Raw genomic sequence first — 25,003 nt, forward strand, 5'->3', positions numbered from 1 at the left:
GTTCTTATCTCAACCCACAGGTTTTATCTATTTTCCGGTTCTCTTCCCCATCTCACCAGGGTGGGGGGAGGAGTCCATGAGCAGCTGCGTGGTACTTAGTTGCCAGATGGGGTTAAACCTCAACAGTAACAAAATCATACCTGAAAGTAATCCAGTCTTCTTTCGCTTTTTCCTGAAAACCTTGATAAAACTCTTCATACAATGCCCAGACTTCTGCACAACTCTTAATATCTTGACATACAACTTTGGACAAAGAGAAGTCAGGCTCTTCCAATTTAAAATGATGGCATTCATCACTGAATAAAAAGATCATTGTATTATACATTACATTATTCCATTATACACTTATGGTTTAAGAGATAGTATCATATGTAGATAATTACACTTTATTTTATGAAAAGACATTGGCTTCATTGAAGAACATTGCTGCCAACTACAATTTCCTTATAGGCTCTTTGTTGAACAGAAATAACAAAGGAAAACGAGGTATAACTCTCCTACACAGCAACCTTCTCCCATATGGACAATTATTTTCCATAAACTTTCATTTTTCTCATTTACAAGAAAAGTGAATTACTTTGTGCCCCTAAAAATAAAGCTTGAAAGAAAATATCTTTAATTGATTGTTTCTTTCTGTTAGGCAGAAAGGATATGCTCATTTTATTTACTATTATATTTAAGTGCCAAGCTGAGAATTTAAATAGAAAATTTTGTCTACTCAAGATTTGCAATGATGAGCTTAGTGAAAGTAGGCACCCAGAGCAAAAACCCTTTCCTTTTGCACAACAGTCTATGAGGTAGTACACTTCTTCAGGAAATGGGAGAGGTGATCTCTTGCCTACTTAAGTTACAAGAGGACTGAAGTAGGAACTCCCCCTTCTTGGGCCAATATCCCAAACCTTCTCTTGCTGAGAATTTCAGAAGTCAGAATCCAGACTTTAGTGTAGAGACTCCCTTACATGAAAGCCAGAGACCTCTTAAATTTTTCATTCCAAAAAACTCCAGGAAAACTTAGTTTGAGAAATTCATGTCATGTAAAATCAATAAAAAGGACCATGAAAAACATGTAATACGAATAAAATTAAAGTCCTTATATTATCTGTTGCGATAAAAATGAGTTAACATTTTCTAAGATATTGCTGCAAAAGATCCATATATTAATGAATAAGGTATACTGAGAAATAAACATACATACATGAGCTTTACTTTCACAGTTTCAAGTTCATCAAATTCTTTTTTTTTTTCCTTTATGATCTGAGCACTTTTCTCAAGCACATCCTGATCACCTGTTTCAATGACATCATCACTTGGCTTTAGCTGATCCCAACGAGCTTTAAACTTTTCCAGGTCTTGAAGATATATATTTATACGTGAAATCACATTCCCTTTCATCATTTCAATCTGTAAAGCAAGAGTTAAAATGAAATTCCTCCAATGGTTTGTTACTATAACTATGATCAAAATCAAAGTAACAACTTCAAAACTTGATAAAAACTTTATAACTACAACTTGATCAAAATCAAACTCAATAAACTTCTTGTACAATACCCTAAGAAATAGTTCACCTTTATTCTTCAGGTGGTTCTTTTCTTGAAAAGGGGATTTTTTATTTTTTTTTTTATGCTGGTATTTGAGACCTTTTTATTTGGCCTATGCCACCTATTTAGCCTGCACCTTATAGCACATAGTAAAATTGCTGTATTTGTATGGCATATTGACATCTCCAGTAGAACTTCAAATGAGTTCAGCAATTTGCCTATGGACTGGAATTACAGGACTGCACACAGTTTAGCAAAGTTGTGTTAAAAGAAAATAACAAGTATCAGTACTAAAAAAATAACAAAGTAATAAAAACACTATCTTTTAACTGTTACCCTGTTTTCCTCAGTTACCCGTTGTATTCATTAAGCCACCTCCGTCACCACAAAATTGAGACAAAGTACAATAATGTAGCATTCATTACAGCATCAGTTACAGAAGTTTCGCCTTGTTATTGTTTAAACAGTTCAAGTATTCTTCCATTAAAGGCTCTCCCTCAATTCATTAATGTTGCTGTTAACACTGAACTGAGAACATTTATGGATTTAATCTAAGAAAAAAATATTTCTCCAGACTTCTTAAAAATTATTTCAATATTTTTAGATAAAATACTAATCTTTCATTGTTACCTGTTCTGCAATCATAAGCTGGTGGCTTTCCATCATTAATTCAAATTTATCCCATGTAGCTCTTAGGTTACTGATAGTGTCCAAACCTGCACCAGCCACAGTTCGCAAAAGTTTGTTTTTATCTTCAGCCTCTTGAAACAGGAGAAAACTCTAAATTCAAAGGGATTAAAAATATGTGCGTATGTAAAAATTCAGCATATCCTGTTTATCCAAACTATAAGCAAATATATAAGAATCATCAACTCTGTGTGCACAGATTATATACTTATGTACAGCTTTTTTAATACTAACATTAAAACACTGGAAAAAATATTATCTGAGGTATTTAGAGAAATTCTAAATCTTGATCCTGACATGAGATACACAGAAGTGAATGTTTACTCTGAAACAGGTAAGTCTCTTTATATAACGCAGAGATCCACTCAGATTCAAGAACAGCAGCAGAGCAACAGAATTCAGTAAATAGGTATATATTGTGCTGGATCTGGCTGGGATGGAGTTCACTTTCTTCACAGTGGCTCATATGGTGCTATCTTTTAGCTCTCTGACGAAAACAATACTGACAACACGCTAACATTTCACCTATTGCTGAACAGTGTTTGCACAGCATCAAGGCCTTCTTTCTTTCTCATTCTGCCCCCTGCCCACAGTACACAGATTGAGGGTGCACAAGAAGCTGGGAGGGGGGACAACCAGGCAGAGACATTCGATGCCTTATAATGTCATGCTCAGCAATAAAATGGGGTGGAGTGGGGTTTAGGTAGGTTAGACATCTTTTGCTCAGGAACAGGCTAGGCATCAGCCTATCCATGGGAGGTGGTGAGCGATTGCCCACTTGTTTTGGTTTTTCTTTCTTCCTTTCTTTCTTCTTCCATTTTTCCTTCACTTGCTGACCTGTTTTGATCTTGATTCATGAGGTTTCTCGCTTTTACTCTTCCTTTCCTCTTCTATTCCATCAGGGGTTGAGGAGGCTGTTCAAGTTCAGAAAGTGAGTGAGCAGCTGTGTGCTGCTTAGCTGCCTACTGGGGTTAACCCACAACAATAGGGAATAACAAAAAGCAGGAATAGAGACACCCCAAATGAACATAAATTATATTCATATAAAAGAGCACTTTTTTCACCTGATAATGGGGAAAAAAAAATAATCTATTTTTTTCCCACATATTAAAAGCCAAAGTTAAAAAAAAAATTTCTTTTAAACTATGTAAGTCAGAAGAAACTGTAATAAACACATATAGTTTTACACATTTACGAAAATGTCCTGTTATGTACGTAAATTAAGAGGTGACAATAGCCACTAACGCTAAGGAGCAACACTGTTTCACAAATTATAGAAAATTAATTCTCTTTAACATCCAACATTTCTCCCAGGGTTGCTACAAAATGTAACTACTTATACCCAACCTAACACAGTCCCTACTGAGTTAGCAGTCAAACAGTTAAACTGTATCCAAGACAAAGATTAAGCTGAAATTAGATGTCTGTACATGGGCTTGTTAAGTAGGCATCTAAAACTCCATTACTGCCAAAGAAGATCCTTGAAACCAAGGTCTCAGTCACTCAATGACAGAGGTTTACAGCATTACTTGAGCTTCCCTACTCTATCACATCTGCTGCCCCCAAAGTTACAGGTCTTCCATATGTCCTGTGTCATATAAGCCAGCCCTGTATGGAGCTCTCAGATATGCCAGGACATCCCCAGAACAGTAGACACCTACATATGAACAACTGCATTGAGCTTTTAATGGGGCTAAGAAATCAATACAGGAAGATCAGCCACAAGGTGTCTATTTTAGGGGTGAAACAGATCGTTCTAGGTTACGACTATGTTCACTAGGGACTTGATTCAGTTTCTCACAAATACATGTCTAGGGCCATTTGAGACACCCTAGGTTACTTATCTGGCCTCCAGTTGCAGCTACAGAAAGGTAGAGGCCTCCCAGAACTCCTCTGTTATGTCTGCCAGTCTTGTGTGGATGTTGAATATGCACCTCAGTAACTCTAGAACTGCACTTGTGGGCAACTAAACCAGACTTATGCTGAGTATATTAAAAGCATACACAATGCAGACACCTGCCCATACTTAGATGCATACATTTAGAACTGAATCCTTTTCTGGACAAATATTGTCCGGTTGAGAAGAGTTGATAATGGCTTTTGTAGAATTCCACAATTTTGTAGAACCAGAGTTCTTTAAAGGAATCAGAAAGGGTATGGATGAAAGAAATTAAAACCATATATTCCAGATGGATTTCCAAAAAGCTTTTAAAACAAACCCTCACCAAAGGTATTTAAGGAAACATGGTAGCCTTGACAGAAGAGTAAAGGTCCCTGTGGAGATAATTAATTGGGTAAAAGATAGAAAACAAAGATAGGAGGAAACGGCTAGTTCCTGCAACAGAAAAAAGTCACCCATGGAGTTCTGTAGGTACCTGTGCTTGACTGCTCAAGGTGTTTACAAGAGTTGGAAAAAGAGACCAACCTGTGAAACAATGAAGTTTACTGAGGATACTATGTTATTCCAGGCGCTAAAATAGTTCATCTGTGAAGAACTGCAGAATGCACTTAGAAAAAACAGTGACTGACGATACCAGTGACAAACAAAATTCAAGTAGATACCATGAAGTGACACATAGGTGAAAAAGTAAATTTCACATGTACAAGTTGAGTTCTGAGTTAACTGCAGTTCAGGATTGATAACTTGGGGTTATGACAGCCAGTTTTACAAAAAGGTCAGCTTAATCTGAGCAGTAGGAAGTAAACAAAATGTTAGAAGTCACAAGGAACAAAACGATAATAAAAGAGGTAATACTGATATTTCATCATATAAATCCATAGTTTGTTCGTATCTTAAAAATTGTAAAAAATTCTGTTGGTCCCACTAAAAAAGATTACTGAAAAACTAGAAACGACTTACCGAAGGGCAACAAGGATCATCAAACTTATGAGTGGTCTTATGTATAAGAAAAGATTAGGTAAACTAAAACTCTTCAATCTAGCAAAGAGATGGCTGATACAAGACACAACAAAGAAGAATATAATCATGTGTCATGACAAGGAAGACTTAAATGGAATGAAGTTAACAGATGGCAGGTGAAAATGGGTAATCAATCCACACGTTATCAGAGGATATTTTGGATGTCAAAGGTGCATTTGCTTTCAAGAGGAGACAAGTAAAGACTGTGGAAGAGAAGTCCACTAAGTGTTACCTTACACTTAGGAATCACATAGAAGTCAAAAAGGTTCTGGTTGAAGGCTAGAAGTGTGGGAAAGCATCAAATATGCTACCCTGAATGATTTTATATTTTCCCCTATTTTCCTCTCTGTTCTACTGCTGAAGACAAAATACTGTGCTCTATGGACCACTGCTCTGACCCTATATGGCCACTGCATTTTCTAAACTAGTTATACTAAACATAAGTTTTCATACTAGAAAGCGATTACATTTTTTGATAGCTGTTGTTCTGGATATGATAAAACGGTAACTTACCCCTTCTTTTCGCTGATGTAGGTTTAAATATTTTAAATTGTCTTCTGCAATTTCCTCTACAGTCTGGGGCCTAATCACTAATGTTTCCATGGCATCAGTAAGAAATGAAGAAACATCACATAGCTGAGCTATATAAAGGCAGAAAACAAAGTTATCATGGAGAAAATATTTGTAGTAATAAATATCCAAGTCAGACAAATGTAGTGTGATACAACATTGTCATAATATGTGATAATGTATACAAAGTATTTGCTTAAAAAATTGCAGACCCCAGTCTTACATGCTGCTTCAACAAAAATTGCATGTTTGTGTTTACGCACAGCTTTTTAAACATAATCCGCTGTGTTCAGTGTATGATTTAGACTGTAAGTATCAGTCCCTTCTGAGAATTAAACATAAATACTTCAGGCATTTATTTATACACTTTCAAAATCTGTATAGGTCTTCTTTCAGTAAATGGAGAAAAACAGATGTTAAAATTGCTTTTTGAGGTTTGGTTTTGTTTTTTTTTTTTTAACGAAACTAAATAACTAAAGCCATCTTGCTTTAAATATTGAAAAGATTCACAAACAAAAGCCTGATTAAGCTATAATGTTGTATTTTCCTACCACAGTAGATCTTTCTGGTACTGAGAAAGGAGCTGTATTATTCCAGGGAATAACACATCTTCCAGGAAACAATTCATCTTTCAGGCTATGGAAATAATTCACTGTCGGCACAACCCCTATTCTGTGCTTCCTGTGCTGACTGTTACGTTTAAAGTACAAAGCACTGACATTTCTCACCATCTACACCTTATTCCATTTCGTCTACCTGTTCCAGGTACAGATAGATCACCCAAAAATAGGAAAATATTTTGCACTCTTTAACACTCTGCATTTTGACAATCTAAGTGACAAGTAACTCTACGGAATAAGTCTAGGCTATTTAAGACTCTTCATGAAGTATTTCAATTTGTGGAAGAAATATCTAACAATATTTTTTAATTATAACATTTCATGATGCCTCCTTCAATTACCCTCAAACGCCTAAGAAATTTTCTTCCCTGAAATGACAAAGAAATTTTCCTTCAGACAAAAGAAATAAGCCAAATAATGTTCATATGTATTCTTTTACATCTGGAACAGATGTGGCCAAAACTAGCGAATAGGAAAGATGCACATGGACATCAAGGGGTCGCAGGTTAGGTCTGTAGTGAAAAATTAGTAACAGATTACTTTCTCTGCACTGTGATTTCTGCAGCTCACTGTACCTGAGAGTAAAATATTTCTTAAAAAGAGTATTTACATTAACACAAGTGTCCACAAGTACAACAGAAACAAAAAAAAATACTATTCACTATTTACCTTGAATAGATTTTCTCAAAGAAATTACAAGAACATCATACAACTTCTGGATGAAATCATCAATTACAGTTTTCACAGGACTGCAATTAACAGTTAAACAATCTATCCTGATGGTGCTTCAAGACAAAAGATTAAAAAATAGAAAACATTCAGTAGTATACTTACATATCAATATCTCTAAGATCTATGCATGTCTACAGTTTGCCCTGATTTTATAGCCTAATTAGAAAAAATTTCCCTGATAGTTCTACAAATAAAAGTCATAGCTGATTGGGAAAATTAGTCATAGTACTGAAATATTTATAACCATTATGCATACATATGCGGTTTTATGGGGACTAAGGTCTAATGCTCTGCTCCTCCAAAGAGTTCACAAATTGCTTCATTTTATATAACCAATGTCACTAAATTCCAAAGGTCTATTTCTACACTCAAAAAGAAAAATGTTTTAATTATCTGTACAGTCATGTCTTTAAATCTCCAATTTCTGTGAGAATTTACTAACCCAGACTTCAATAGTCCAAAGAACATAAGAAAAGCCATAGTGAGTCATTTCAAGGCCCCATATTTAGTATCTCACAGGGACCACAGGTTCACGCCTAAAGAACACTAAGAAAAAAGGCCACCTTATTCGATATTTTCCTGAGTATCCTCCCTCCACACCAATTATTTTTAACTCATAGCTCTTCATAGCCACATGTGGTTTCTGGCTACAAGCCATGTCAGCCAATTTCTCTTTTATTCACTCCAGTCTGTCCTTGAACTCATGAAAATCTTTACTACTCAGAATATCGCTTAGTCAACAAGTTCTACCAGTCCATTCTCTTGCATGAAATATCACCTCTTTTTCCTTGTTCTGAACCTGATTCCTACCTATTTCATTTGAGAACTCTAACCATGCAATACACTAAATTCCATGTGAATATATCTAAGAATAAAAGCCTACACTAGCATATCTTAAATTATAAGAGGTAGTTAAGTGTTTCAATACAGGAATTATTTCATGTATAAACATTTAGTCTGTTCCCAACTGCCACATATACTCCACACATACAGGACTTAGCTAAAAGAATTGTTAAAATATCATCATGTTTGGTAGTATTTCAGAATCAGCCCTGAATTTTGGGGGAGTTTCCCATCATATCAAAGGACGACATTAAAAGCTTTCAGAGAAGGCTGCACAGATAAAAGGGAGTGTCTAAAAATAAAACTGAAAAATAAAAATTTATACATTTTAAGGACATCAATATTTTAAAAACACTTGAAATTCTATCTATATCTTCACATAAAAAGAGTATTTCTATTTTACTATTACCTTTAAAGTATTGGATAGAAGACATTATTCAAACAAAAGAATAGAGTTGCACTGTACCTCGGAAGACGTTCTGCTTCTTTCCCTCTCACTTTTAATGCTTTGAAGTTTTTTTCCCAGTCCTGTTTGCTAGAAAGATGTGTCTTCACCAGAGTTTCCACATCTACTTGGCCAATTACAATCCATTCCTTTTCAACATAATTTTTGATTTCATGGAAAAGAAAGATTTTCCAGACTAAAAAAATCTCTGTTTCTCATTAATATTAAAATACCTTAATCATGTTTTCAAGCTATAGTCTCTTTAACTTTTATGCTCCTTCAACTACCTACAGATTCTCTTAGTGCAAAAATCAGGAGGTACAAAATGGTTTGACACATTCACACATTTCAGGATAATCAAAACAGATTCTGAACAAGAGTAAAAAGACAGCTATAATACTGAGGTTTCAAAGGGAACTGTATATACGCTTCAAGTTAGGTATGTGCTTAAGTGGTTGGCTTAAACATGGATGGATTTACTGTTTTTGCTTATCTGCCTTGCAGAAAAGGCCAATAATGCACAAATGTCATTGCTCAGTTACTTCTAGAATGTCTGAAGCCTAAAATGATACAAATCTACAAAAAAAAGCATGAGTCAGTCAAATATTGAAAATACCTTGAATTGATGAGAAACGTCTGCCAGCCTTCTGAACAAATCCTCTGCTTTACTGAAAGCAGTCAGAAATCCATTTGCATTTCTTTCGGTCATAACAGTGAATATAGACTCTTCCTCTGCTTCACTTACTCCCCTGAATTGATTTGGAATGGAGATGAATCTCTTCATTTCTCTGTAATATCTAGCTCGTATTTCTTCAAAAGGAGGTCGGAATTGCAACCGGCCTTGCCTAAAAAGTGAAACAAATCATACAAAAACTAATATTTGAATGTAATCTGAGCCAGAATACTTTTTTAATAGGAAAAAAGAAAATATCTTACTTGAATGTTAGATCAATATTTATTTCTGGTAAATTCTCATTGAGTGCTTCTAAGCCCATTTGATATTGATGCTCCAGAGCTTTGTAAAGTTGATGATTCCAGTGCTGTCTCCAAGCTTTCATATCACACGATTTGAAACCCTAAAATTTAACAATGTTTATTTTTATTTTATTTTATTCCTCAAACCATAATTGTAAGCTGAAACTGAGCACAGTACAATGCCTGAAGACCAGGATCTTAGTAAAATTCAAAGTAGTATTACACCACTGGAACAGTCTTCCCAGGGAAGTGGTCACAGCTCCAAGCCTGGGAGAGTTCAAGGAGCATCTTGACAACACTCTTAGTCACATGGTTTGGTTTTAGGTAGTCCCATGAGGAGCAGGAAGATGGACTTAATGATCCTTGTGGGTCCCTTCCAGCTCAATATACGCTACAATTCTACGACCAGTTTGAATATTAAGAAGATCTAGAGCTATTACATTTATTTCAAATGAATACAGGAATAAACAACAACAAAAAAAAATCAAAGCAGTCTCTACAGCAGTTCAGCATAACAACTTCACTGAGGTTCCTTGCCCATTGATTTACTATGAGATTCTTCAAGGTTACTCTCAAATGCACAGGACTTTCCTAGAAATAAGATACAGAGTTGGCTGAATGAGAGATCTAAACCTGTATCACATCTTTTATTTTCTTATGATATGTAAGCTACCTTTTAAATAGTATATCAGAAAATTCTCGTGTGTTTCTACAGATCAAGGTTAACTAATTAGTAGATATAAGACTTTAAAGAATTCAGATTTTCATTGGAATCTGCTACATTGCACTGTAAGAATATCATACACTTACGTCTGTAAATGGTCACACCTGTAAGCCATAGAGAGATTTTCAAAAGGGCAACACAGGTTAAAAAAAAATTAGAAACTTCTTCCAGCTTAACAGGTTCTCTTGTTACTTAACTGGATAGAGATTTTCAGCCAGGGCTTTGGAGGCAGTCCAAGTTTGCTGCAGGAAGCTACACAGTTAAGGTCTGCCCTACAATTCAAGGCTGTTCAGAGGAACTCTTCCAACAGAAATATTCCAGAGATTAAGAAAACCTGAAATTGTCTCAATCAAGCCTTAAGACAATTATAAATAGGGTTTTAAAGAAATATATAAAGCCCTGATGACAACAGCAGTAAACTATACCATCTTGTAATTTTGGACAGTGAAAACGGGATACACTTGGTTAAGTTTTATCACTTCTAGTCAAGGATTAAAAAAAAGTGACTTAATAAAATTTAATTAATTTTCCACATAAAATATTCTGTAATACCAAAACAATTTTCAAACAGATCTTAAAGCAAATATAAAGTATTAATTTTCACAAAATATACTGACTTCATGATAAAAATTTGCAAGCTAAATTTCAAAAGAAATTACAAACCAAAAGCTGAATCAATGCACTTCTTCATTAGTCATATTATCTTGGTAAGACGGGAAAAAATTATAAGAAAAATATAGTAAAAATACTGCATTTATTTGACTGGCAAATAGCAACTAAAATAATCTGAGTTTGCATTAGAAAGGCTAAGAACACCACACCCATCTAAGAATACAGCCCCATTATTGCTGAAGGCTATAGGAAAAATTAAACTGGCTTGAATGATACTTCAAAATAGCTTAGGTGATAATAATACCATCTGTTACTTTGATAACATGATTTTTAATCAAAATCTTCATCATCTTACTTGATGATCTTAAAGGTCTTTTCTAAATCTAAATGATTCTATGATTCTATTCTAAAAGTTGACAGTCGATAAGTGAACAAATAAAAATGTGTTTTTATCATTATTTCAGGTGGAAATGCATTTTAACTCTGAATTTTATACACTTTTTCTACTCTACCAGGGATCACTCATAGCTGTACCAAATGCTTTATTTTACCGTGCGTTAATGGCTCACAGGCAACTGATCTACATGACCTAAGGTTTTCCCATTTCTTCATGTAATCCCTGCCATCTGACCAGGTGTGGTTCTTCTCCCATTACTAGTATGACATAAAAGATTATCCTCATCCTCCTCATCTGAGATTTTACCTCACATCTGGCGTCAACTAGTACACAGTCACTTTTCCCGAGCTAGCTAATACCTCCTTAATCAAAATTAATTCAATCATGTTATGTTTGAGTCTTAAATCTTGATTACTGTTGAAAAGTTAAACGTTCACAGTTTGCAATATGATAATGAAACCCTGCCTGTGACTCGAGGCTGGCAAAACCAGTTCTGAGCTCCTGGAGTCCATCCTTCCAACGCTGCTGCTGCCGAAGTAGATCAATATTCATGAGCGATATAACCTGTTAAAAGAATTCTAAAGGTTAATAAACATATTAACCACCACATATATGAACGGAAGGGTGAAGTAAGCTATAAGAGACATGATTTCAATTTCACCTGGAAAATATACCTTTTCAATGAAGTTTGTGTGCCACTTTCTTAATTTTCGATTTTCAGTGGAAAGCCGTTCAGCAGCAGCTTGGAGTTTTTGGATATAAGCTTCCAGTTCTCTAGGATTATCCCATGTTATTTGAGCTTTTCCTCCAGGACCAGATTTTGAATGCTTCAAAAACATACAAACTTTGTAAGATTTAATGACAAATATCGTCTACCAGCTAGCCTACAGGAAGTGATAATATGAGAAAGTTGGGTTTACTGCTAGTAAAAAATGAAGGACCTTCCTTTCACTATTGCACTAGAGACATAATAATCTGACAAATCACAGACACATGGGCATATCATTATAGCTACATCAATGCACTAGGGAAGGATTAATGCCAGACTCTTAACAGAGCTTGAAACGAATTCACTGATGTTGAGACTCCTGCCCCACACACATAAGCAGACATCTTAAGCTGAGAGGACACCCTAAACTCCTCCCTTCCTCTTTGTTCTGCATAGACCAAAAACCAACATGTGACAGTAATAATTGCAATCCAACTTCACCTGTTTACCACAAAATAAATTTTTTAAATCACACTGTAAAATTCCACTGACTCATAAGCAGCTTTGGGGAGTTCCATTTCTCTGGGCTTTTTATCAAGATTCTGAGGTTTTTACCTATTTTGCTAAGTTTACAGTAGAAAATCAGAAGATAAAAGCATCTGAAGTTCCACAGCTGGACCTATTCCTAAAGTTTGTAGGGCAGAAATCACATCAAATAGGAGAATATGTTGTGGCTTTGAATACTTCTGCACCATCACTGTCTTAGGAACACTAAAGGGATCTGTGGCATAATCTGTAGCCAGCCCAAGGAAAATCTAAGAGACAGTTTGGGAACTTTTTCCAGGACACTTACGAATCTACAGTTTGGTCTGGACTCTCCACCGTTTTGTGTGAACCAATCCCAACCCCAACCATCCCTTCTACTTTCAGCCCCACTCTTAAACTCTGTCTTGCAAAATGGTTCACAGAAGCGAGTTTCCAATCGTCTGCTTGCTCTGGAAGCATTATTCTCCTGCCCAATACAGAGTTTATGGGCATGTTATAATTCTCCAGCCATTCTCACGCTGTAAGAGCGTGGAAGAGGATGGAGTGCCTCAAACTGATCAAAACCATAAACTGAAATTCATGAGATACAACATGTTTCTCCAGACATAAAATAGATATGGGGTTAAAAAACTGTAGATTGTAGTGTAATTTTTAAGTTCATATTGTTCCTTCAAAGTAGAAAAATAAAAATAAATAAATTCCTCCAAATTGCTCCAAATTCCTTAAAAGAATCTAAAACTACTTTAAGTATAGTGAACTTCCTAGCAATTATAAAAAAAAAAAGCAACCTCTTCTCAGAGCAACTATACTATGTCTGAACACCAACCCACTCTAACAAACTGCATGCATAAGTCAATAATCAGGTAGATCCATAGATTCTTTGTTCTTAATCTAAAACAGAAACTATCCACTTTCAACCTGCCAAAACACGAATTAGAAATATTCAAGAGAATTACAAAATTCACAGAGATTTCATAAGTCAAAACAGTGAAACCATTCCTTAATACTAATTTATCTCCAGAATAAACTACAAGCCATTTTTACTAAAATAACCAAAATATTATTATTTAGAACTGTTAAAACAGAAGTTACATTCCCAGCTATCAAGGAATTGACCACATTGTGGTTCATGTGTAAATTCAAACACTAAAAATAATTCCTGAGAGAGCATATTACACTAATATTCAAAGTAAAAAGGAGTAAGCAGTTGTTCAAATGACAATATCAAAAAAAAAAAAAGAGCCCGCTGACTTCACTAAATGCTAATTAAAGAGATGTTGTTGCTGACTTCACTAAATGCTAATTAAAGAGATGTTGTTGCTTGTATGGGAAGGCAGCAGTTAAAAAGTCCAGCAATAAACACAGAAAAAGCAGCACAGAATATGCAGTTATAACACTGAAACTAAAAACACAGAGAGGGGAATTCTTTCACCTTAATTATCTGTTCAAATGCCAAGGCAGATTGTAACATCATTGGCTTCTGACTCTCAATCATTTGTTGATCAATAGAATTATAAAAATGTGCCACCTGTAAAAACGAAGAGATTAAATTTAAAAGAACAGATATTTATATGCCAATAAATGTAATGCAGGATATTTCTGAAAGTATTGCCCAATGAATACCATGAAGAAATGAGAACTAACTATATTAGTAAAATGTTCACAAAAATAAAGTACATATGCAATGCTAATGTGATTCTTTCTTCTAGTGATGAATTCTAATAGCAAAAAAGAGTGCTACTTCTGAGGTGATTATACTTCACCTTAAGTGAAATAGGTCCAGTCTCTGATTTATTGTAAGTGGAACAGTTCCACTATTTTATGCAAATGTAGCCATGTAGTGCCACTTCAGAGGCCTTCAAGTATCCATGACATCTGCCAGCATGTGACACAAGACCTAAACCCCATCTATTTATTTCCAGATTAGCAGCTGGAGTAAGAAGGATAACCTACAACTCGGTTTAGTTGTCCACACACAGATATCCAGTGCCTTTTGAGATGCCTAAAGATGCCACTTGGGCACCTGTCAATGATCCAGATGCATGGGTATTTTGTGGGTTTAGTTTCATCTCTGCCTTAGCTGTGCAGCTATCTGAGATACCAATGACACCTCATGCGAAACTGAATTGAGTCTGTGTAACTACATAAGAATTTTTACCAATATAGACATATTTATTCTTGCATCTTACAGTAACAGAAGAAAACCTGACATGGTCTTTCAACTCAAATATAAGCCCAATAAAAACTTACGTAGCATTAAGTCCAATCAAAAAATAACGCCCCAAAAAAACAAACACACATTTCCATTAAACTACTTGTTAATATATTTTCAGTCCAGTGAGGACAGGCTGGTCCATTTTATGACATTTTCCTTCAGTTATAATAATCAGAAACTGAGACTAAAACCAGGAGATCAATGAATTACTGGTCTTATTTTTGTATATTCGTACAGTAACTTCACATAGCTTTAATACTATAACTCATTTGGTTTCAAAAGAAGACAGACTCCAAAATTGTAATGCATTCCTTTATTTTTGTTTTCTTTTAAGGACTTAGCTAATGTGTTCAAGAAACAAGTCATTTTCATACAGACAAACACAGCAAAAAGCTTAACCCCACAGTCAGAAAAGATAATAGTCTAGAAAAGGTCTACTACTAAAGCTGGGAAGTCAGAACAGGAAGCTATTTTGGCATTTAATCTTATACCTGTTTGAGGATGACCGCCTGCTTACAGAACTTCTGTGCAGTGTTTGCAACATGCTGTATTTTAGCTGGTATAGCAAAACCAAGTGCTGATAGCTGACGTACTTCTCTTAGGAGAGTCACCAAACGATCTGAATAAAGTATGTTTAATGTTCCAAAAACGTGATCCAACTCCATTACAGGACTATTAGCTTGGATGCTAAACCAGAATCAAATTAAACATATTATTGAATACAATTCAATATTCATCCTTTCTTAGGTGCATTTTCTAATAATAATATAACAAACACTTCTAAAAAGCTTGATGTCATTATATTATGTTTTCCTATGTTTATTAACATTTTCATTTACTCAGAAATTATCCCAGTAACCTTTCTCTTAATTCAAAGCCAGTGAAGACAAGAAGAAATGACATTGCCTATCGGTTTTGCTCACAAAGTTTTTCTGGCTTGCTACAATAGCTAACATGTAACTCTCAGCTAGGCAGTATTTCTCAAACACACTGGATCCACCATACTCTCTCAAGCAGTCACTTTACAGGTCCCAGCCTTCAGCACAGCAAAGGGGAAGAAATTCTCTGAGGGAATCAATACCAAGAACCAGGACTCGGATCAGTGGAACATTTTGGTACACACAATCAGAAACTAATAAGAATGTCAACCTATCTTGAGATTTTAGTCCTTTCTTTTTTACTGTAGTAATGTTTCTACCATGGTTCTTCTAGGCTTCTTTCATAAAAACTTCAGCTTTACTCATTTTTTCACTTTTTTTCTCACCTTTTTCTAGTTCCCATATCCATTACATCCTCCTTCGCAGTGATCTACCTCTTTTCTTTTCCTTTTAATTAATCTCTTCACATCTTTTAAAATCTCACAATAACAAAATTTTATGGTACTAATACATTAGATGGCTGTTATACATTGGAGTGCTGAATCTGCTGCTTCGCTGTATTTGAGTTTTTCATAAAACAAAAGTTTACACATAAGTACCAACTCCTGTATCCTCTGAGACTGTGGACAAATTCTTTTTTCAAAGAAAGCTTGCAACGCTCAGAGATGCAGACAGAAGCTATGTGGCCAATCTATTAAAAAAAAGTTAATATATATTTTAATATCCCATAAAGTGATCTCATTATTTTGGGGAACACAATTCATGAGGTTTAAGTTGATTTCCTTACCCTTCTTTCATCAGCCTTATTTTGACTGCAGAATTTCTTGTGAGTAACAATTCATTTGTTACTCTACATGTGTCATCTGTATATCACAGCTATACTCTAATCTCATCTGGTTTTTAGACATTATCGCTGTATGGATTACAATGGATAACAAGTAGTAACAACAAGCAAACCACACATGTCTTTCATTCCAGGTGTTAATAGAAACTGCAAGATTAGTTATTAACACTGTCCTGTATACTTCACCTTACCAACCAAGCCTGGCAGGATGATGAAATGATAATAAATTCTTCCATTTTGTTTCTCCACTCATTCTCAATTCTGTAAAATTTTTTATTTCCTTCATCAACTTCTATTGAATTACACCTCACTACAGATTTCAGTATAAACATTATTTAAACAAGAATGTATTTACCAAAGTCCTGACTTGGGATTTGATAATTCCGACTGGATATTCCTAGACCAATCGTCAAATTGTTCTTGTTCATATACTTTTAACTGTTCCAGAAAAGAATCGGCACTTCGATGAAAAGTTTGAAATCCAGATAAGTCAGACAGAAGAGCTTCTGCCAGCTTGATAGCATCATCCATCTTAAACATAATCACAAAGAAAAGAAGCTTAACTTCCCAGTATTAATCAGAAAAGAAAAATCACCGTAAAAATCAGTATTACAAACATCCAAGTGGGATTCAAAAACGAATTAGAAAAAAAAAAGTGAATCCTGAACTGTGTCCCAGATGTTCAAATTCCCATGATGGTAAATTGGGTCAAAGTTGTCCACCACAGGTGCATACCACTATGAAGAAACCCCAGAGTATCCCACCTGGTCTTTAGCTAACCCTCCATAAAGGTACAGATCTCCCATGTGTCCTTTATTATATCTATAAGGTCTATGCCAATATCCAAAGGTATTTCAAAAGGGATTTCACATCTACATGTGGACAAATTAACCAAAACCCCAGTCAATACAATCAGTGGAGATTTGAGAGCAATTTAAAATTTTAGCACAGCCTAACGTAGACACATAAGTGACACACATCAGCTGAAATGCTCTCTAGGCCTTTAGCAGATCAAGCAGGAGAAGTAATTGTGAAATTTGGGCTGCTGCTGTTCTCTCTATAGGACACAACAAAGTAACACCTTTAAGACCTCCACACTGTCACATTCCGCTGAAATTTACTTCAGTCCTTGAGATTTATGCAAATCACAGGTGAATGTCAAAAAAGTGGCCTAATAGTTATTCTGGGATAAGTAACTTCTATTCTCATTCAAATCTACATTTATTGTAAATGGCACTTACATTTACAGAAAACATTTTGCTTTTAACTAGTCAACACTTTTCAAACAAAGTTTCAGAGTTTCCAACTAAAGTGTAAGTACAAACTAACAAAAATAACATAAGTTAAAATAGAGTCAAACACATTTTAAACTCTGTGTTGTAAGAGAACACAGAATCATTTGACATTTACTTTTACTACAGTCTCTGTAGCAAATTCCCTGGCAGCCACTGACTCAAAAAAGTACTACCAAGAAATCTCTTTGATTTCAAGGGGACACTACACGGGTTAATAATAACAAGGGAGAATTAGGACGTCAGAATTTGGCTATCTGTAAATCTTAAATAGAATTTTAAAATGCAAATTGGAGGGTAAAATTTAACAAAAATGCCTCCTGTCATAATTTTTGTCTTTTTTTGGCAACAAAAAATTAAGTCATAAAAGCAGGCAGTTCAGTGTATTACAAAAATACTGTCTTCTGGGTCAGTTCTGATAAGGGATCTTGATCATATACCTTTTGGGAAGTTCACAATTTTTCTGTGAGGAATTCCCCATAGAAATCTCAAATACCATGTTTTACATTCAGTGATAATATTGTGCCTAAACAGTAATGGAATATGTTACCTTCAGCTCCAGCTGCCGTACCCATACAACATTATTGACAACTTCAGAAAGGTTTTTGCCTGACAGTGGTCCAGAAACATCACCAGGAACACCATGGCATCGAGTTTCAAAGTCTGTCTGATAGTCTAACACAAGCAAAAGATTCATGTTAGACCAGAAATCTAATAGAACAAACTTAAAATATTATTGTAGTTATAAAAATATACTAGGGATACTGATATAATTCTAAAAGTAAATAAAGAATTCTAGTATTTGCAAAAAACTAATGCAATTAAATACTTTTAAATACCTTTGACATAATCTTGAAGTCTTGCTAGCAATGTTTCCCTTTCAAAAAGCAATTCTTTGCTTATATTTGGATGCTTTATCAGTTCCCTGTATTTCTGAAATGCTTGAAGAAGCTGGAATATGAAGTTTAAAAAAGTTATCTCTTTCTCCTAAAAAAAATTTAAACATTCTGACACTGCTCATTAGTGCTGTTCATAAGTACTGCTTTTGGCTCTAAACACTTATTCTTGTGCTCTAAACTGACTACTTAAGAATTCAGTAACTTTCTCTTTACGAAAGTTTTCACACTACGAGAATACCCATACCTGCTGAGGACTGTCCTGAATTTCTGAAATAAATTTCTTCAATTTGCTTGCTATTCTTTGTTCTGCTGGTGCAATAATTCTTTCATACTGAGAGACTGCTGCTTTCCATAATGGCTAGAGATAATGAGTTCATATGTTAGTTTAGGACTATCCATATACATCATAAAAAGCCACAGAAAGAATGTGAACAAATTAAAAATAAGCATTATACCTCTGTGTAAGGATTATAGTGTACAGGATTTAGGCCAGCAAAGGGTTCAAACACTTGGGCAAGATGTAAAGCATTTTGCTCTCCAGCTGGCAAAAAGAATGTAAGTTTTTCATGAAGCATTCTAACAGTTAGCACCTATAACAGAAAAAAATACTGGATATATCCAACATACGTTTACACAAAATTTACATTTAGAAGAAAAAGCACAAGCAGCACATCCCATCTCTCTCCTTTTTACAAGAAACTTTTGAAAGGCTCAGGCAAACACAGATTATGGAATGCTATCTGACTCTGAAAAGGCTACAAAATTGTTTTAATTTCCTTTTTTAACTTAAAACGATGTTGTTTAATTCTGCATCTAATGAAATAAATGCGTATAATTCAAATCTGTACCTCATCAAGACGTTTGCCAAGTTTGGCTAATGATTCAGGGGAATATTTCTCATTTTTCCATGGATGTAGAGTATAACGTTGCCACAGCTGCCCAGTTAGGTACTCACAAGCTGACACCCACTGCTCACAAATCAAGATGCTAGCCTTTAGATTTTCTTTAACACTGTGAAAAGGATCCTCCCACAAATTCAAAGCTGCTAATTTTCTCTGAACATATCTACCTAGCGAACCACCTAGAACACAAAAAAAAGTACACAAAAGCATAACGTTATGCTTGTTTAAAATAATTCCTTTAAACGCTGCACCATGTTCCAACCACATTTTTAAAAAAAACTAGTGCAATGTCTTGATTTCAAACCACACAAATGTATCAATAACTGACTATTTTGTTTCAGATTCAATAAATATCTGTTGGTCCAACATCAGCAGCTGATGGATTTGGATTCTGGAACCCACACACAAGCACCTGTCTATCAGCAGTAGTGGCAGTAGCTGGCTGCCCCCAGCAATCCTTCCTCCCATGCACACACACCTCTGGCAGCAGCAGACAAACTCACTGCCATTTGCCTGTCACAGCATGTGGGACTGCTGTCGAGAAAATGAAAGAAGCAATGTTTCTGCACGTCCTGTTCTCACCTCCACACAGACTGAATCAGCCTTCAAATGGGGGTTTATGTAAATAAATTTTCTCCTCTGAGAGAAAGACAAGGAGTCAAACAGAAGCAAGACATATCCAGTCTATAGGCTGAAAGTTATCCTACTCCATCTTGTTACTATCTGTCATCTTCCCAAGCATGCGTGAAGGCATCTACAAGAAGTGGTTGAATTACTGGATACTATAAGGCAAATAATATTCATGGATCATCATTACAAGAAGAAAGCACCTTAACGCTATAGGCTATCAGTGGCGCCTTTAGGAGGAAGAAGGTCTCTGCTCAAGGATTCATTTCACTTTTTTTCAACTGTTCATTTAATAAAGACTGCATAAAGGTTTACCTATTATATCCAAGAGATTACGCATGCGTGGCTGTGGATAAGGATCATGTTCCATTTGTCTCCACACACCGTCAACAGTATCCTTGGTAGTTTCCACCAAATCCACAACTTCAAGTAATGAGAGACTATCCAGGTTGTAATAATCCTAGAAAAAAATACCCTTAATACAATTACTTTGCAACTAGTATTGTAGAAACATTTACACTTTTCTGACGCTGGCAATTGCTATAGTTTCCTGGGTTTTACTGCTTCACAGAATATGGCAGAATCCCCTCAAAAAGCAAGCATTTGTGTAAGTTTATTCATGTGAAGAATGCGTTGATATCTGAAGCGCTATTCAAGCAAGCGCTTCACAGCTGCCAAAAATTTTGCATGATAGCATTCACTATAATCATCTGCATTTTCAGTTTTCCTTTTTATAATTTCATGAGTCAACTTCTAGTTCACAAACTGTAGCATACTGTTGTCATTTCTACAGCAGCTCTTAGTATTCAACGGTGAAATCTGCTCCCAATTAAATGGTGTCATTCCCCTGCACCGTCACTAGAAATTACATGAATGTCATTTAAAGTAAAATTCTGCCTAAGGAAAAATAACTATATATTTGTATGTTCATACATTTGAAAAGAGTGTACATATACTGATATATATTTCATAAGAGTGTTTCTTGCTAAGTCAACAAATGTATCACTGATCCACAAAACAAAACATACTTTTGCAATGTCCTCAAACAGGTCTTTAAAATGAGAAGCTCTCTCTTTACTACACCATTTATTCCCATGATGAGCACATTCTATCCAGAACTGAAATTCATCTGTTGGTGTAAGTATAGCTGCAAATAATAACAGAAAATGTTTAAATAGGAAAGACACAAATGGTCACAAAATATTTTCAGTCAGAACGTACTTTCTAAAGCAAATTTTTACGACACAGTTATGTAACTATGCTTCAACTTCTGACTCTGGCTAGATGTAGTATCAAGTTCATACCAGGAGACCAGAGTTGATCATCATTAATTTCAATCTACTCACCATAACCTGTTATATTTCACACTTTGCAGTCACTGGAATAACGAAGACTGAAAACTCAACCTGTAAATAAATTATTTACTCCTAATTTAAAATTAACTATAAAAGATGTAACTGCAAAACAAACCTCGCACATCATCTTCACTGAATTTTGTTCCTGTGTAATTAGGATCTGATCTCCTGAGAACAGTACTCAAGCCAGCTTCAAGTTCACTTAGAAGTTTCTGGAGTTTAGGATCAAATGTTTTACTCCATCTCTCATCCTGCAATGAAAATTTCAAAAATTGTTACTCATATGATAGCACAGTTATTATTTTCCTCCTGTTAATCTTAAAAAAAAAAAAATCATTCAGATTAACAGCAGTAACCAACCACATAGTGGGACAATGTAATAATTTATTTTTCTTAAAGTCAAGGAAAAGCAGCTCATTCTTTTCACTTAACAATTCAGAATAATAGTGTAAAAATATTTTTATCACAAAATCAAAAGTCAGTTGTTGGATTTATAAAGGCACTCTAAAAATGCGTTCAAAATTCTTTGTTAATGAATTCTCTTAAGTTAAATAAATTTGGAACCTACTTCTAGAATAGAATCTGGAAATTGCTAGAATCAAGTATTAAAAGTTACTGTGTTTTTCTAAAATTTTTTTATTAATTCTATGACATACAAGAAATTAAAAATATTTAAATGCTGAAACTCTGCTTGTTCAGTTTATGAAATACAGCCATGGTCGTCATTTTTGACAAAAAAATCCACAAATGAAATATATTCTTTAATCAAACAGAAGGAAAAGCCTCAGAACATTTTTTAAAAAAAGCAAAACTATGAAAAATGCAGCTGTACAAATTAATCTAGAGTCTAGCACACCTATCTGCCACATATGAAAGAATCATAATTTGCATGATACAGACCTATGCATCTCGTATACAATATAAGAATATCTAAAACAAGAAAAGGACACAAGACCAGAATTACTGGTGGAAAGGAGGTAAGGAGTCTCCATTAACCACCACTGCTCAGCATATTCCACATTTCTAGTCCAGGATATGTATGACCAGAATCCTCCTCTCATCCTTACTGATAGGAGGTGAAGTTCCTTCTTTAACTTAGAAATTAGAACTATCATCCATTATTAAGACTCTTAAATTATTTTATTTTTAAAACATAAAATATTTATCTCAGAATAGTTAACATCCCATGGAATTTCAATGTTTCAATATAAATCTACAGAACATTTAAACTGGTATGTTGATCACCTTCAGTAATACCGGTGCAAAAACTTGTCGTACAGCTTGATAAAGGGTGTTAACTGGTGAATCTAGCATAGATGACACAAGAATATTACTATGAAGATTATCTTCTGTAATTACATCAGGTCGCAGCTTAAAGAACACCAACACATTATTCTTTGAATCAGTAGCTTCAATCTGTAACAATCAAGAAGACAGGATTTCTTTAGAAAACTGTCAGTGACTGTATATTATACTAAATTACACACACCATTTAAACAAATTATTTACATCAATGAAAAAAATTATAAAATACCATATGGGCTTTGATAACATACTGGTAGTATCTGATTTGCACAGATAATGAAAACTTTTATTATATTCATCACCAAGGTCATAGGAACCTGAATACCAACGTCAAATACATAATGCCTTTTTCATTATAAAATAACTGTAAACACTGTAATTACTTACACTATTTTGATTCTGAAAATTCCATTTACCACTTTCTGGGGACAAACTAGAAACCCTACCTTGTGCCTACAGAAAACTAAGCATGAAGTCTTTTTTTTTATTTATTTTTATTTATTTATTTATTATTGCATTTTTACACTCCATAACTTTGGGAAGATTTTTCTAAATATTCAGTATTGCTCTTCTGAGTCTGTAAATACATAATTCTATTGCAATTCACAGATTTCTCAAGGACAGAGAAAGGTATGCTGCTTCATTAGTAAAATCATAAGTTGTAATATGACTCTTGTTCCCTTCACAGTCCAACTTATGGATAAAGTGTCAAAAATTGCCATAATATGAATTATTGAAACTATTTGTAGCCAATGAGAATTCATAAAACAGAAGAATATTATTAAACATTTGATAAAACAATAGCAAAAAGATATGCTACCTGAAATCCCAAATTCTGTGTAATTGTAAACATCTGCAAACTTTTTTTTCTGTTAAAAGAAACAGAGGGCTACTAAGAACAGCTTTCAGTTTTACCAGACAGTATTGGTTTTACTTTCTGATCACATCTTTAGCCGAACACCTACAAACACTGTTTCACTGAGACAATAGGTAAACATTATAGCCCTAATATGCACCTGATCTTCCACAGCTGCTGATAGTGGCTTTGTATATTAGACAGTGGCTTAGCAGCACACCCCAAAAATTGGTACACAGAAATGTTCATTACTGCATGAATATAGCACGCCTTGAACTTCACAGATGATTACACCCAGAGGTATGTAAGTTACCGGTTCACACAGCAGTTCACATGTTAACGACTCATTACACTAGTCTTCACTGCAGAAAAAACTGTCACTGACCTAACCAACACCACGTCCCTCGTCCCACAGCAGAACAATGGGATGCACGTCAAGACCTGGGCTTTGCCTGTACACTCTACATGGCAGGCACCACACCAGGTCCTGGTTACACGGTGACACTCACTGCACATCACACCCCAGGGCATCACTCAGATGAGTCCCTCGCTGAACAAACACTCAGAGCAGGACATTTCACACAATGCACCTCAGATTTGCTCACAGGTGGACACATCAATCTGCAAAATACTGGATTTGGACAAACACCCATCTTGGGACTTGTTAAATATCAGCCAATGTGCCACATACTGGGTCACATTTCCTGCATGGACACTGGCAATGCAATTCTTTCAGTCACCTGCACACACCCTTGCCCAGGAGCAACCCACATATCAGACTCCACCTAGAATTTGCAGCAAGATAGTATGCCATTCTCCAGGCTGCACTGCATTCACACAGCAGCAATATACAGCACATTAAAACTACCTATCAGCGTGGGCACAATCCACTAATAAATATATCATACAGCTGACCATATATATGGTCTTCACAGACTCATGGACCAGTGATTTATGCAGGAGACACTGAGACCAGCACAGATATTTGCAGTAGGAAGATGTCTCCCAAATCAGATACCGGTCTTTTATGACCACTAAACCTGGGATGGACCCCAGGCTCTGCATCCCCACTGGCACACTGGGATGCGGTGGACACGCGGGATCCACGGGTGCCTGCACCCAGTCGGTTGGACACTACCGTACCTTGTTGGAGGTGGTGAGCTGGCTGCCCGACCGCTGCACGACGAGGAGGAACTCATTGCCGTCGTCGAGGAAGTTGGTCAGCTCCGGCTGGGAACGGAGCCCGGCGGCCAGGGCAGAGGGACCCACAGCAGGATCCAGCCCGAAGTAGTTGGCAGCCGTGGCCGAAATAAAGCGCTTTCTCTTGTCTACCTCCCCGGCCATGCCGGCAGGACGCAGTCCCGCCAGGCAGGATCAAGGCGGGGGCGGACCCAGAACCCTACGGGGGCACACGGAGGGCTGACGGGAGAAGAACCAAAGGGCGGACGGCGGGAAGAACGGCGGCTCACGCCGGGGTACAGGGCGAGGCCCGAACCCTTCCGGCGTCCCTGC

The 25,003-nt window shown here is 35.7% G+C and overlaps 1 protein-coding gene across 1 annotated transcript; it reads right to left on the reverse strand.

Moving 5' to 3' along the window:
• Window positions 1–140: 140 nt before the first annotated feature.
• On the reverse strand, window positions 141–24,835 carry LOC104156450 (cytoplasmic dynein 2 heavy chain 1-like; the record flags this gene model as incomplete). Its single annotated transcript, XM_009695025.1, has 23 exons — window positions 24,635–24,835; window positions 22,576–22,746; window positions 21,446–21,581; window positions 21,004–21,122; window positions 20,291–20,435; window positions 19,295–19,527; window positions 18,902–19,036; window positions 18,691–18,804; window positions 18,387–18,498; window positions 18,098–18,222; window positions 16,611–16,786; window positions 15,025–15,220; window positions 13,751–13,846; window positions 11,738–11,890; window positions 11,529–11,627; window positions 9,292–9,431; window positions 8,972–9,200; window positions 8,377–8,504; window positions 7,005–7,120; window positions 5,659–5,786; window positions 2,169–2,318; window positions 1,196–1,401; window positions 141–296 (listed from the first exon to the last, which is right to left on the reverse strand). Coding segments are annotated over exons 1-23 (3,464 nt in total), but the record flags the coding sequence as incomplete, so codon positions are not given.
• Window positions 24,836–25,003: the final 168 nt, after the last annotated feature.

Source organism: Cariama cristata, unplaced genomic scaffold (assembly GCF_000690535.1).
Source record: "Cariama cristata isolate BGI_N322 unplaced genomic scaffold, ASM69053v1 scaffold4802, whole genome shotgun sequence".
Lineage (NCBI taxonomy): Eukaryota > Metazoa > Chordata > Aves > Cariamiformes > Cariamidae > Cariama > Cariama cristata.